We start from the raw sequence: 16610 nt of genomic DNA, 5'->3' as shown, positions 1-16610 counted from the left end.
ACACTGTAACCACAAATCTATGCCTGAACCTTAACGTTGCCTTCTCCCCCACCCCATTAGTCTGACGTAAAAACTGCTTTGCCCAACTCGCTTCCCATATGTGAATCTTCAAAACACCTTGCCAATATTTAATTAACACACACAACCCTCAGAAAAGAACTAGAATCATGCTTACTTCAATAAACAAAACAAACAATCAAAAAAACACACCAGAAATTTATCACGCTTTGGCTTTTTCTAAACAAAATTAAGATAGGAAACTTGTGTAAAAAAAATTTCATGAAAACCAAAAAACCTCAAAGTCCCTCAAAATTAAAAAACAAACAAACAAAAACAACCCTCACAAAACCAGTGACCAGAAAACTTATGTTCACATTCTCATTTGTGTGCTTTCAGCAGAAAATTAGTGTTATTTTTCAGAAGTACCACATAGGTTCCCACCAAAAACATCCCTTTAAAAAAATGAACAGCAAAACAAAACAAAATACCTCAATATTTCTGGTAATCCCACAAATCAGTTCAGTGTACATATGTTTTAAAAGAGGTAGAGGTTACTGGAGCCACAGTTGTCTTCCCTAAACATGCCATTCTTACTCTTATTAGCCCTATTATGTCTATTCCTAACAATGAATTTGAAGCTGGCAAAGAATTTCTGCCCCCTCAAGACTTTAAAAATCTCTAAAACTCCCTGGAAGGGCAGCAAGAACCTGTGACCTCAGCTCTGACGACCGCTGATGTGCTGTCTGAAAATATCAGGTATCTGAAAAGCAGATTTTGAAATGGGAGTTCAACAACATCCATAGATAAGATGGGTGGGCAGTAAAACTGAAGATGAAAACAAGCAAGGATACAAGCAAAAGGAAAGACTTGGGAAAAAAAAAAAAAGAATTCTGTACTACAAAAAAGTGTTTGACCACAACTATATCTTAGAACTTGCTGCAAGAAAGAAAAGCAGACACACTGTGATTTCTACCAGCTCAGGAGTTTTCTACCATCTTCACACTATTTAGGGAAATGCATGCCTGAAAAATATTAAGACATCAGAATAAATTATGCTGAACTTCAATCTTATGTAGCATCTCAGACACACCAAAGGGCTCAGAACAAGTTAGGGCTTTGCTCTGCACCACCATGTTGGACAACTTCCTCCATCTCCACCCATTACAGATTAAAGACCTACCTGGGAGTGAAGATACTTAACCTCCACTAAAACCAAAGCTATCAAGTAACCTTTGACAAGACTGGAAAGAAGCATTAATATGAGGGTCCTTGCCACTTTAATATACTTTGTACAAGCAACTGTTTTTCCTCAAAAAAGAGCATCATGTCAGCAACAGAAATGGAACATTTGAAATAGAAACATATGTACAAAACATTCTTCTTATTCCATCACCATTTGACTCCTACTCTCTCCTAAAACTCAATGTAAAATAGTTCACAGTGGATTTTGTATTTTGCTTCCCTTTTTCAAAGATTTGCATTTAGACTAAACTGACTGGTATTGCTTTGTGCTGACTTAAGGTCAAACTGAATATTTATTTTAGTCTTATTAGGCATTTATTTCAATCCTTTTGTAAAATTACGTATTTTCAAGTTTCCCTTCTTTTCTGTGGTTTTGTTTGGAGTGTCTGTAGTATACCTGAATATTCCTCACTCCCTGAAGACTTCAAATTATTGTCAGTAATCTCGACAAGCAGGATCAATGTCTTCAACTAGGCAAAGAAAATATCACATGAATAATACCCATATTTCAAAACTGAACTGATTCACAATAGTACATATTTTTTTCCATAAGCCACCACTTAACTTTTTACAGTCCTAAGTAAGAGGTGTTGCACACCAGACAAAAACCTCTTCTAGGGATGGTCAGTATAACAGGCTATTGAAATTCATTATATAAATGAAAATAACATCAAGAAAAAGTAATTACAACAATTATTGAAACAAAGAAAACCAAGCCAACTAAGTTAGATGAATACCAAGAAGGAGCAGAAAAACTTCAAGAGGTTCTAAAGGCTCAGACAAACTTACATGACAAATTTCTGAATCATTTTCCACACCTCTATCCATTTTCTGTTAAAGAAAAACTTGGGCACCTATATATACAGCAGGGTCGTTGCTTCTCATGAGTTAATCTGTTCTCATGGCTGATTTCTGCCACTAAACTGAACAAGGATTAAGGTCACTTCTGCCATTCTTTAGCAGAATCTATTACACACCCTATATATATAGGGAGAGACTTAAAAACAGGTTGCCTACAGAGAAACAGTTCAACTACTAAATCTAACTTTCACAAAGGCCCGATAGTTTTTAAGTCTACAATTTTAGTATTTAAAAATTTATTAGCTACAGAAACTCTTAAAAAGGCTATTTGACCTTTTCTTGTTATTTTTGAAGTGTGAAATGTTTATTCTTGATTATTTATTCATTAGAGGAGAAAGCAAGAGAAGCCAATTTTATGTCATATGCTTTGAAGCTAATCTTTACAACCATGAAAAGCCTGGGAGTTTGTAGCTTTCATTTCAGACAGTTGCAAATGAAAATCTGTATCTAGGCATTCATATCATGTTCATCACAGTACTATCTGGGCAGTTAACCTAATTATATTATTCCAGCTGATATTGTAAATATTGGCACTCTCTGGTGTTGCTTTTCCAATTCATGTTGCATCAGCTATTATAGCAAACTTATGGAAATACTTTAGTGAAGAGATGCATCCTACATTCAGTTTCAACAATACATGTCACTGGCACAGGCATGTGACCACAGACTCAGGTGATGAGCTGAACAAACGTTCAAAGAGCAAAGTCAGTTCTCATGTAATTTTCATAGTAGTATCCAAGAATAACAATTATAGTTCAGTAAGTGGGTTCATCTCAAACACATGGTACAAGGAATGAAATCCAGAGGACTCACTATGGTGTTACAGTAAAACTTGAAGGAAATACTCTGGTAATACAGTAATTACAGATTCCTTATGCACTAGTTCATTTTTTTTCTGCCATTAGGTCAAATTTGTCTCCAGCAATATTCGTTAAATGTTTTCAATTTTCAGATCCTTTCTCTGCCAGTGGCCATCACTGAGTAGAACTTTATAACAGACAGACCATGGCTTAGTTAATGCAGCACTTGCCGAGCTGTTCTGCTTCTAAAAGTCTGATCAAACGAGGAATTGTACTGTGCATGGATGACCAAGGAAGAACAAAAAGTGACATTCCCTTCCTTCCTTCCGGTTACTGAAAATTTGCCAAAGCCTCCAGCACTTGAATTTAAATATTTAAAACATGATAGTTACTCTTTGCCCTAACTAAGCCTATTCATATTAACTTTATACTCACAGCAGGAATGCAAAGAGAAAGCTGTGTTTACCGTACAGGAGGTTACCTTCCCTATTACTATTCAAGCATTCCACTAAGATTCCTGCTCAAGCAGTATGTGTACATGCATGTGGATCTGTTTTCAATTGAACTGGATGGTGAACAATTCTACCTGATAAATTAAAAGAAATAAAGTTAATGACCTGGCAGCAGCAATGCTTAAGCAAACAAGTTATGCAAACACAAACCAGCCATCCTTCGCTCTAAGAAGTTACCATAAAGTTTAAACAAAGAGGCATTTGGATGAAATTTTCTGATTACTACAGCAATGTCCATTAACTCAGTTTCAAACTGATCTTGAACCCCAGGGTAGAGAACTTTGTTTTGGAGTCACAAACCTACATATTTGTTTATCCTCAAGTGCGTTGCCATAGCAGAACTAAACTGCTCATTGATATACAGGAACATATTCAATTTTTTCTATGGGTGCCAGGCTTTTGCACTTGGATATGGAGCTTTTTCCATTCGATCCAGCACATCGGTAATTCCAAAAGAGCTACAGAGCACTGAGTATCACAGACTATGCATGGAAGTCACATCTGCCAGCAGCCTAAACTAGACAGCAGAGCACACTAACATGGCATTCTAGTGAGGAGAACACTGACAGACAGGGGAGAGCACACACAGTCACTTGTGGAACAGCTACATTGCAGTGCCAGCACCAACCTCAGAACAACTCCACCTGTATCACTTTCCTGTTAGTGCACTGGTTCCCGCTTCTTCAGCTTAGTTTCTTTCCCACCTTGTATTTCTGTAAGAACTTTCTTCAGCATTTCTAACAGTTCTCATAGGACAAAGTATTTACTGAAACCTAGACACAAAAAAGGTAATTTGATTTATCTAACAAAATCAGTCACTATATCAAATAAAAGTATGGCATTCATCTCCCACAGTATTTTCATCTACTCAGAATCAAGATGATGCTGCATTATTTTTTCATTTTGAACTCCACTGAACCATGTACCAGTTCTTAAGCAATAACAACTCTCTGAACTTTCTGTTAAGGCAAAATTATCTGCATGGGAATGGCACAAAATACACACTTCAAACTCTCTCACACATTAACCACCACCAGTCAAGCACTGCAGATAAGCACAAACAAGTACTGTCAGGGAACTACCACAGAAGTTCAAATCTATCTGGGAGACCCGTGTTGTTTCCAGAAATGCTGCACTTCCACACGGAGCCTTGATCCTAACAGTCATTTCAAGATGGTTTAAGTGGATAGAAGCAAAGCAGAAGTTACAATTCTCTTCCTTTCCAGAGTCACTGTGGAAAAAAAACTTGTATACCTTGGGTAATTTTTCTCATCTATTAGAATGCAATCTGTATCCCAACTGCCTCTATCTGGCATGGAGCACAGGGCACATCTAGACCTCCAAAAAAAAAGCCGCAGATAAATTTCAGTATTTGAAGAGTTAATTGGCCAGCACTGACTAGGCCACTTTTCTGCCTACAGAGATCACATTAGACACACAAGCTCCAAAAATACAGTGTATGGTTTGGATTAGCACTGCTCAGGTTGGCTGCTCTCCCCTGGCTTCCTTCCCTTCTACTCTGACCAAGCAGAAAAAATTTAGAAACTCACGATATGTATCAAGATCCCTTTCTATTAGTATTATCTCTGGTCCTAAATAAAACTTAATGCACAAAGTCCTTTATCTTGCTCCTCTTTTTTACTGCATCTACACGATACTTAATAAAAAATTGCAAGAAATATGAACTAAAGCACTATACTTCAGGAACAGGTAGTGAAAGAATAGCAACATAGAAATCTCCTCCTGAGCATTTCTATTCCTGAGGTTTTTTTGAAAGTCTGAAGTTAACTCGATTTTTTTAATGGGTTTTTAATAATAAAAATAAAATTGATTCTGTGCTTCGTGGTCTTGAGGTTTTGGGGGTTTGGTTTTTTTTTTCAAGTGTGAACTAAAACAGAAATAAAAAACAAAACCAAAAAAACCACACTGTAAAAAGTTACAAAACCATACTTGAAAATGAGGGAACCGATCTTTAGAAAAAGATCAGCATCTGCTATTCTTATTCTGTTAAGAGACCGAGCCAAAAAGATTTGAGAAGTTTTTATTGCCAGATCTAAATTTCATTCCACAGGCACTGGATCAGGTCTTTAATCCTTTACTTAACCACAAGAAACTGTGCTGAGGAGTTTAGTTCTCCCAAAACAACTGATAACATCCTAAATGTTGAAAGCGGAGTACTTTCCAGTGTAAGCCAAATCCTGCATGTTTTGCTTTTAAGTAATGCCATAGCAGATGCAAAACCAGTAGGATTCACACTGATGTTTTCTAGGAAAGGAGAAAATCTCCAAAAAACACAACTCGTGTTTTAGAAATGGCAGACAAATAAACAGTTTAATTCTTGCAGTGAATTAAACCACATGTATAACATTATGTTTATTCTTTTAATTTATTGATTTAAGATTTAGAATTTTTATTTTTTTCACCCACATATTTTAATATGTACTGTGAACTGCCATTTCACAGTTTTATCACTTACATTTAGTTGATCCCCTCCAACCTAATTTTCTTTACTGTTCTCCTTTACAGCATTTTAATGAAAGTAAAAACATTCAAGGCAAGTAAGACTCCTTCCCCAGCAGAGGAAGTTGTTCATATCACCATTGAGCAAAAATAATCCAAGCAGTACTGGAAAAAATGGATGTAGAAACAGTATTCAGACATATTCTTAAAAAATTCAGCAAGGGTTCTATCTATTTGAAATGCAAAAAACAGTCAGCATTGACTGAAATTTGGAAGGGGTATATTAGGAGACCCAAAGAACGCAAAACGATAAAAGCAAAAACTTTAAGATTTCACCATTGAAGTCCACATCTTTGTGATCCAATTCAGTGGGGTTTGCTCCAACTTAATTTTCTGAGGTTTAAATGTCGTGTGACAAAGCTTAACTGTGCAATTCTGATTGTGCAATAGTTCTTAAATAAACTAAAGTTAGTTCTCACTACATGTATATACTAAAGCTCACTAATCACAATCCTGGGACCTGGGATAGACTGAAGTACTCACGTGAACAGAAGTTGATCTCTGTTATGATTTTAACAGCTACACTAGTTTGAAAGAAATAATCTTGCAAATACAGTTTGACTTATTCTATCAGACAGCAGGGGACTTTTTGTTGTATGAGCCATAAAAACTACAAAATCTTTGCCAAAGCCAAGTTCAAGTTATCTAGACAACAAACAAATCTTAGAAAACATCTTTTTTCACAAGGTGAAAGTGTATGAAGCTATGAAGCTTCTCAGTATCACACTTACAAAACAATGATTCTTAAAAGTTCATGAAGTCAATATAATTTGACAGCAAATAGGCCCCTGCCAAACAGAGTCCACTGCTGGTTTAAACCAACACTCTCAACAACCTAGAACCAACACTATAAGACTTGACCAGATAAACAGAAGCAAGTTTCTCACATTTTTCATATTTGATGTCTCACATGACCTCTTGAAAGCTCAAAGTACTGAAACACCTGGATGACTACTCTCCAACTACAAGGAAGGCATTTCATAAATATGTTTGCAGCTTCTGAGATTGAAATGCTCAACATTAATAATGGCAATTGGCTACTGTAAACCTCTGGGATGGTGAAGTTTTCATGGTATTTCTCTTTCCCTTTAATGACAACAGCTCAACCCCACAGAGCAGATCAAAAACCTGACAACGTCTCAAGAGGCACTTCCCAAGGTCAGTCCAAAGACTGGATGTCCACATGATTTATTACACAAGAAATAACTTTGTACCATACTACACAAGATACATTATTCAGCTGCATCACACAGCAAAATTCCCCACATGATCCCCTACAGAAAAATGTGAACATAACTGCTCAGCATTAACACAGATACTCAGCCTTCAAGACACTCCCAACTTTTGACACACAGAGTACAAAGTGGCAGCACACTGCACGTTATATGGGCTCCAACACAGCTATGAACCCCCACCAGCCACTCAGCTTGCATCAGCTTGCTCCAGCATTTGTCAGCAATTACATTAAACAGGACAGACAGGAACCTGACTGTAAAGAAAGAATGAAAGTTTCTACTTCTTAGAATTCTGGAAAAAAAAAAAAAGAACAAAACCATGCAAACCCAACAGTGGTCTTTGTACTCAGCTGCCACGGACGTGCCCTGTGGTTTCTGCAGCCCCTGATCACAGGTAAGGCAATGCTGAGTGGACACTTTCAGGATGGCCAGATTTATATCCATTAGCTGTGCACATCTACCTCTGCCTCCTCACTCAATTCGGACTTGACCTCTCACAACTCTTAAGACAGAGTGATTCTCGTTAACCAATCTGGGACATTTTTTATGCCCTAAAGCATCTTTAAAGCATATTAACATTATCATCTGTTTTACCTAATCAGCCAGTATTTCTAATGTGCTTGCAGCTGTGAAATCCAAAGGTAGAATCACTAACACCATGATTTCCCCTTCTCACCTGGATAAGGAAGGCAAAGACCTTTCCTCCACTTAAAAAAAAACCTCAAATACTCAACACTTTCCTTTTCCATTTAAAATGTGCTATAAAAAGACACAGTACTAAAATTTGACATTCATCCTCACTTAAACTAAAATCATTACAGAAGATACACCTAAGACATCACTAAAATAAAAACCTATCAATAAAACTAAATTGAAAAAATCCTTATTCTTCAAATTCCAGAAACTTTTATAAAGCAGAAATAAAAGTGTCACAAGTTGTTACAGTTTATAAGCCGAAAGACTGTAGAGATTGAAAGACCACTGAAGTAATCTTAGAGGACATTCAGAATTCTGCCAACGCTACATTTTTGCTGCAGAAATCCTAGGTTCATTCTCTTCAAGGTGGATTTCAAGTGCTAGGAAGCAAATAGTACTAACTCAATTGGATAGTGAACTGTTTGCTGTGTCAAAGCTTTTTGCCAAACACATATATATAATTTTTCTTTTCACTATATGGATAATCAACCCCAGATGGCAATTTACATAGGCAAAGCATAAAGGAATCCACGCACTGCTGGTGTTCTCAGCCTCAATCAGAGCAAGCATGGGCGTTTGAGAATGTCACTGTTTATTTTTAATTGCTGTGTCCCTCCTTTGTGCAGGTTCAAGTGGTCAAAGATGTCAAAGTCCATTAGTAGAATTGGAAGGTGATGCCACTTCATTTGGTAAGAGGGTTCTTTAAATTTAAAAAAAGCAGCTGGTCTGTAATGTCCCCAGATGCCCAGCGGGTACCAGCTGTCAATCTCAGTTACCATTGGGTCAGGGCAAAAAAAGGTCAGAGAGAGTCATAAACCACAATGTGTTGTGAAATGTGCTTCCTCCATTACCTTGTAGGCCTGAGAAAGGTTTGACCTTTTATAGGTATCCTAACCCAGCTCTGCATGATGCTGGCAGGGGTAAGTACAACACACAGCTCAAACTTACAAAAGTTGCTTCCTTTTACTGAGCTCTTGGCTCTTGGTTTTCATACCTGTACAACATGAACATGAATATTCACAAGTTGCTTGTTGCAAAAACCCAAAACTTTGCCCACCACTATTGTCACTCAGAGGCATGGACACATCTATTTCACACACAGCAGAGGAAGGATTAATTCATTAACAGCAAATGGAAAAATAACTAAAACTTCCAGGGAAGTTGTTAATGCCATAACAGTCTAGCAATCTGGTTTCTCTTTGCAAACAACCTGTTTATCTGCTAAGTTGGCTGTCACTTCAGTGACTACTCTCCCAGTCACTTGGGTGGGAAGAAAGTCTCTTTTAAAAAAGTCCCATTTAAGACTTCCCCTACTCTCCATTTGCAAGTTATTCACTATCTTTTTGTTGTTTCCTCCTTCACATAGATTCTCAAAAAGCAGTCTTATTCCTAATCGTATTTCTTCAAAATGTTCTTGGACTATATATGAAAAGCTCCATGGTCACTTGCAGATAATAATCTAGTGATGCATTCTTTCTTTGCAAGAAATAACTGCTCTCTCTCACTCCCATCTCCCAGAGCAGAAAATGACAGGAAGTTTGGCCAGTGCTATGCCAAAAGGAAAGCAGCAAACCCTCGCATATATACAAGGCCCTGTTTGGGCAGAAGATATCTCACACTTATCAGCCTTGCACTCCTAACTACTTGTCCCTCTTCGGACCCCGAACGCAGGCAGGTCCAGGATTGTGAAAAGGACACAGAAAAACAAAGGAACAGCAAGGAGAAAGCAAGAGAGGTTGAAACCAGAGCTACAGTTCCAGCAAGCATATTCCCTGCAGGAAAAAGCACAGCTCCCAGAACAGGCTGCATGCTGCAAAGGGAGAACATGGGCAGTTAAGAACTTCACTCAGAAGCAGACATGACATCATGCAAATCACTTCTATGTAAAGCACAATATGATACAAACTAGATGGCCATGGGTATCACAGAAGAAGCTGGCCAGAAACTGATTGTCAGCTGACAACATATTTCAGGTGAAATCAAAATGCCTCACTTAGTCCTTCTCTTGTCCACAAAGCACAGTCAAAAATGAGAAAAGAGCATGTTTACTCAATGAAAGAATAGGGTTCTTAAAGTAATGACTTGAAGATAATACCAACAACATGAAAAGGGGCCAATTCAGGCTTGCTGAGCCAAAACTTTCCTGTTTCCAGAATGTTACTGATTGGGTCCGCTTTTAAGTGGTAGCTGCAAAATACTCCTCAGTCTTGAGTTATTTTGAGAAAGTCAGTGCAAATCAGCACATGTGGAGTAGACTTTACCTGTTCCAAGCATAAAATCACCTTATTTTCTTTTGAAGGATGAATATGTTTTAAGGTAATTAAACAGTAACAACAATTCAGCAGTTCAAAGGCCATTGAAAGGCTCCTGTGACTTTCTCCAGGCTCTCTGGAGATCCCAACGGCAGCAAGCCACCTACTGCATTCCAGCAGTTCTCCCAGAAGACGCTGACATCAATTAAACCTCAGCAAACAAAAAGAATGTATATCAAGCATTTCAATGCCCTCTTCTTGTCATTTCCTTTGCTCCCAGACATTTCTAGAAGTCTACCTGCTCAGATTCTTTTGCAAGCCTTCTCACTGCAGCATGTCTCACACGAAAGTAACCTTGTTCAGTCCTTGGGCACATCCTGTCTTGGAAACATGCCCACCTTGCTTTTCTGAATTTGAAAGTCTAACATGCTAATCTAGGTCAGTCTTCTCCCCTCTCCACCCAACTAAATTACTGAGCAGGTAACTTTACTGACTGCCTTATTTAAAAATCACTATGTCTCTTCCTGTTATAGTATGGGTTATAGTAGAGTACAAAAAACAACCGTGAAAATAATGGAATAGTTTCAGATTGGAAGAGAACACACTCTTCTTTGTTGAGTGTCTCTTTCTATCAGGAAAAACAGGGGGAGTGAAAATGAGAGACTCACCTTCAGGGCAGGAATCTCCACACTGTCACCAAGGCTAACAGAGCCAGAAAGAATAGTCCCTGTCATCACTGTGCCTTGACCCTTGATAGAGAAACAGTGGTCGACTGCCATAAGGAAGTGTCCTGAGGGGTCTCTCGATGGCAGGTACGCCTGAGACTTCAAGACCTGAAAAAAAAAAAGATAAAAGCAGCACCATGCCTGGGTGAAAAGTCATGACAGTCACACAGCAAAAGGAAGGCATGCAGATGATTGATTGAACAAGTTTGCAATTTTACTGATTCCAGGCATCTCCCAATGAGCTTAGAACGCACCAATGTCAAATTAACTGTGTGTGCCACAGAGGAGACGCACACTTAGCAGCAGGAACAGTTCGATTTTCTGCCTTAGAAAGATTTGGTGCTGCACATTTAGCTTGGTTAGCAAAACTGCACTGGCGATAAAGTTGCTGCCAAACCCAATATAAACACTGCAGCAAAGCAAAGAGGGGAAAAAAAAGCCCTGTACATGTCATTCTGCCTCTCACCACCCCCCAACCCCCAAAAGTACAATTTTACAGTGCATTTTGCTACTTCAGCTTTTTTGGATTTTCTGAAAATGAACTTATATACAGATATTAGTGCCCCATAAAGTCTATCTCTGTCTCCCTTCCCAGGAAAAACTATTATACTGGGTTAAGTTTTCAAAGTCAACTTCTCCTTCAGATTTCTGTTAACACTTCTTTGAGGATCAAACCACTAAGAAAAAACAGTTACCTAAGTACCATTTTCTAGAGGAATTCTCTGAGATCAGTATTTCTCTTTTGCTGACAAATACTATGTTTCTTAAAATGCATCATCACAGACAGAAGACTTTAATTATAATAATGCAGTCATGTACCCAAAAGTGCTTCAGAGGAACTGTTTTGCTCCTGTCTCAAATCACTTTTGATCTCTACTTCTCTTATAACACCAGCATATACACTTGGCACTATGTTTAACTCAGTTTTTAAGGTCAAACTGTAGATTAAGTCCAAATTGTAATGGCAGAACAATGGAGAGCATCTCTTATGAAGGACAGAAAGGGTAATACCTTGAAGCTCAATGGCAGGGCTCACACAGCATTTGCCAGCTCTTCTAATATTAGGTCTCAGAGTTGACAGAAACAGCTGCAGCATTGGTATTTCCTTCAAAAGGTTTTAACCCTGGGGAACATTCCAGTAAATCTACCAGGAACCAGCTGAAGGCAGAAGAAAGGACTTGCATATGTCCTCTCTAGACACTTCTGTGGGTGGATTGGTTCTTACTAAGTCTATTCTAAGGTCATCCTACATCCCATCCCCATTCCCATCTCAGGTCACACAAGCCTGGGAGCTGATACAGCACTCACTGCTCAGCAGCTCTGTGGAATGTCCTGCCTTTATACAAGCCAGGCCAGATATCCCTAGAGTGTTTGTTGACTGATGCTGCACCTTAACTTCAGCAATTTACAGTTTAACATTTGGCAGCATCCAAATCAGAATCTGACAACTCTTCAAAGAATAATGCCTCTGTTTTAGAACTACTTTCGGCTGTTTGCAAAAAAAAGCAGCATCCCTCCAGGGCAAAGACACTGCTTTTGCCTAAAGCTAATTCACAGAAAGGGTGGCAAGTCTACTATAAACTACAAACTGCCCTCAGTTATTTTAAGTGTCCTGCCCTTCACAGTATATGCTTCATGCCATATAATTTAGGGTTTAGACCATCTGAGAAGGTATTCTTCCTCCCCCACCCCCCAAGAAAACAAACAAAAAAAACCCACCAAAACACCACAACCAAACAACAACCCACATCACTGGAACTGAGGATACCTGTGAAGCAACAGTTTGTTTAAAGTCTTCTCCTGTTCACATGGGTCTGATATAATGTTAGTTGCACAATCATGTAGTTTTTCCCAGGCCCTATCTCATTCAGGACACAGCGTAAATCCAGGCCATGCTTTTTATCTTTTGCAGATGTGTAAGACATGCAGTAAGCAAGGCAGGGTATCAGAGAAGAAGATGGTTTCAATCATGAAGGCAGGCAGTGCTTCTTTAGTGAATGAATTCTACATTTAGGTCAGAATTCCCATGTATTGTCATTTTCACAAAAAGGAAGTTTCTACCGGTAAATCACTGAGTATGCACCTCAGACTGTCCAAACAGAAACCCCAAAGTTTAACAGAATTGCTAAGCACTCATAACTGAAATCAGAATTGGGAGGTACTACGATCTGAACACAAGCATGTCCCAAAATAGTTCCTAGTTTCCTTAAATTTGGCAATTAAAATTAGTAAACTCAGTGGACTTAGCTCCTTTGCGCCTCAATTTTCCAATCTAAATATGGATTAAAGTCACCTCTACAGTTCCCATAGGTGTTTTGGAAGTAAATTAACTGTTTGCCAAGTACTCAAGACCACAGTGATGCATGCCAAGAAAACTCCAGGAGGAAATTAATTACTCTGAATGCAGAGCAGTATTTGAATGGAGTTATGAGGCCTCACAGAGAATAATGAGAATTAAAATAAAATATGGACTACCTGTTCACTAGCTGAGTCCTGTTCATCCTGAGTAAGAAGCAAGGTCAGGGTTGTTTAGAATAAAGAATCATGAAATGAAACACTGGGCCATAATACACACACGATGGAAGGAGACAATGTCCAACATGTAACTTTTGAGCGTCTGACTTAACAACTTTACTGTTTTCTTAACTATGGGTACAACCATAAAACAACACCGACCAAGGACTTGGTAGATTTTTAAAGCTATTTTTTTTTTCACTGTGCTTCCTAACTCTCTACAACTTTAAAGACAATTTCAGTACACTTGTGGATGGTCATTTCTTAAGATACAACTATTCATAGGCTTTGTTGCCTAGTTGTTGAAAAAGGAGATCCACTTTTGGGGCATGTCACTTCAACTTCTCAATTCACTGAAAGGAATCCCTAAAGAATCAGGTTCCTTAAAACTGGAATTAATGCAAGAGTCTAGATACTAATACACTGTACTCAAAAAGACTTCAGAGAAAAGTTTGAGCATGTTTTATGTTATTATGATGTTCTTCAGCAGGTACCTCAATTAATTCAGAAACACCCAGTGGATTCTCAGACTCTGGGGCTTCCGGACCACCGGGCTTTGCTGCAACAGCAACAATAGGACACCCAGAGAACCTGAAAGAGAGAAAGACTCCCACCATTAGACCACAGATCTCCCATATGTGTCAATATAAAGTAGTTCCAGGCTCACCTGAAGGCTAGAAACTCCCTGAAATCCCAATTTCTTTGCTCCTCCCTCACAGAAAGTTACAACTTACCAATATAAAACTATTCAAATACAAAACAGCTACTTTCCTCTGCCTATTTTTTTCCACCTTTTATAGAATTTCCTGATAACACCACAATAATTTCCCCAGCATTGATGGCAACACCTACTCCACAGCTGCAACAGACATCAGCTTTGCTTACTGCTGTGGAATTGTACATGCATGCTTGTATGTGTAGTGAAAATCATTATCAACAAATAAACTATTTAAAAACAAACAAACAAAAAAACCCTCATTGCCAAGTGTCTGGGTTCAGAGGCAGCTGTCATATGGTCTCAGCATATGTCCTACTAACAAGAGTAGTTTAGAAACAAAAAAGCAGTTAAACATGCATTTGGAGATTCAAAGTCAGTGGTATAGAGGCTGTCAAGAAACACCCCATGCCTGAGAGACAACAGGACAAGCACTTTGCAAATCAGCCAGGTCAGCAGTGCTTTCAAAACACCACAAAGCACAAACAGCACATGCGCAAACGGAATTTTTGTTCTCTCCTCTGTACGCTGAATCCTGTTCCTTAGATTCTTCAAATCAAAATGTGACCCAATAGTTATGTCACCTTACATCCCTGACAAAGCAAAAGCTGTGCTTCAGTCTGTGTAATCACTAAATAAGTATTTTATCTTCCCACTTCAAAACAGCCACATTTCCACTCATGAACCTCACTACGCTGCACTCATTATGTGCCTTAACTAATGTACTGAAACAGGTCTGACAAATATTGTCCCAGCCAGAGCCACATTATATAAACTTCCATCAATGCCCCATCTCCAACTGGGGCAATCACAGTTTTCATCCTCATTTAAGGAGATCTCCTAACACTTGCTTTTTCTCTGGAATGAAACAGACTTGCAGATCATAACAAAAGTTACAAGCCCAAAGGTTAAAAAAACAAACAAAAACACATAAGAAAACAATGAAAACACCCCCAACACACCCAGAAAACACCTACCCCCACAACAAACAAAACCAACCAAACAGACCCAAAGCTTTTCACCTGGATGTTCTTTATGTTATTAAACTGAAAAGCTTAATTATAGGAAAATATTTCTCTACGAATGATACCTGCACATGCGAATTTGGAACTACACTTGAGTTTCCAGCAATCTTTCCATTCTCTTCTCATCATCTTTGCTAGATGTATCAGTATGCTTAAAAGCACATTGTAAGGGAAATGCTGGTGCTTTTGTTAAACATTTTGTTACAAGTCAGGTGTTAATATCACTGTTCACTTACTTAGTATTTTCCAAGGTCTTCTGCATTTTCTTAGTCATCTTCTCAATGGCACTTTGTCTCTTTCCCTCTGGAAGGAGATCTATTTTGTTCAGAACCACCACCATCTTCTGGCAGGCAATTTGCCCAATTACCAAGCACTCTGCTGACTGTGTCTGCATCCCTTTTGTCACATCTATTACAAGCATCATCAAATCGATAATCTGGGCACCTGGAGGAGAATTCACAGTCAGTATTGCAGCAGCATAAAAAGATTAAGAATCATTTTCTTAAATAGCTTCCATAAAAAAAATGCCAGCAGATGTACAAATACCCAGAAAGACAAAACACAAGTCAAAGGATGCACTGACTGCATGGTTCTTTGGAAATTAGGACCTCAGGAATTTAAGCTGTTAAATGCTACCATCGAGTCATAAAAAATACTGAAGAATGCAATAGTTTACATATTCCCCCAGTGCTGATAGTTCAAGTCTAAGGTTGTTATCACTGTGTTTAAAAAAAGTGCTAAGAAAATTAACCTTGCAGCAACACAAGCATGACTTTTGCCCCAATTAAAAATTATAATCTAGGAAGCCAAGTAGGAATATGACAGAGTTGAAGAAATACAGCAACACCGCAGAGAGTTGCACGGTCAGAGCAACCCCAACAAGAGCCAACCACGTGCCCCATAATTACATCAACAATCCTCAGTCCCCACCTGCTTCCTACCCTTTTTCATTCAAAGCCCAAAATTTGATAAAAGTGAAAACAAAGTGATCACCACCAGAGGCAAATTTATCCCAAGACTAAAAAAATTCCTACAATCCCTCAACATAAAAGGTGATTTATAAACCTGCAATACATTGCCATTTACTCCCAATTCACATCCACATAACTGTAACATGTAATTTCAAACACAGGCAAAATGATCTGACTCTTAGACCCCTTCATGAAAAAGTTCCTAAATTTTATGCTGAAGTTACCTATCATGCTTATGGATTACTTTAAAAAATCAAAGTATTGTTGTCATGAACCCTTAATCTTTCAATTGAAGCAATCTGAATTTCATGGATTTAAATTAGTTTTCAAGGAAGCGTTTGATGAATGTTGGGCCTTCCACTAATTATATTCTGAATTTTCTTGTTTCATTCCAGGTAACAGAAATACTCTGAATACCAAAATAGTAAAAAGTGCAACAGACCTTAATATTGACAAAGTTTAAACATAAAAAACTAAAAATAAATAAATAAATAAATAAATAAAAAATTAAAGATGAACTACCAGAAAGTCTTATGTCAAAA

General features: G+C 38.2%; 1 protein-coding gene across 1 annotated transcript in view; it reads right to left on the bottom strand.

The window, feature by feature from the left end:
• EEFSEC (eukaryotic elongation factor, selenocysteine-tRNA specific) overlaps nt 1-16610 on the bottom strand; it is a 122978-nt gene that overhangs the window by 75418 nt on the left and 30950 nt on the right. Inside the window, exons 2-4 of the mRNA XM_027884764.1 lie at nt 15334-15541; nt 13852-13948; nt 10787-10951 (exon numbers count right to left, since the gene is read on the bottom strand). Of these exons, the coding sequence (XP_027740565.1) occupies nt 10787-10951; nt 13852-13948; nt 15334-15541 (470 nt within the window). The remainder of the gene's footprint in view (nt 1-10786; nt 10952-13851; nt 13949-15333; nt 15542-16610) is intronic.

Source organism: Empidonax traillii, unplaced genomic scaffold, assembly GCF_003031625.1.
Source record: "Empidonax traillii isolate 1590-97213 ecotype Southwest subspecies unplaced genomic scaffold, ASM303162v1 scaffold155:size2260171, whole genome shotgun sequence".
Lineage (NCBI taxonomy): Eukaryota > Metazoa > Chordata > Aves > Passeriformes > Tyrannidae > Empidonax > Empidonax traillii.
Note: the sequence above shows the minus strand (reverse complement) of the source record. Positions and strands in the feature narration are given on the sequence as shown.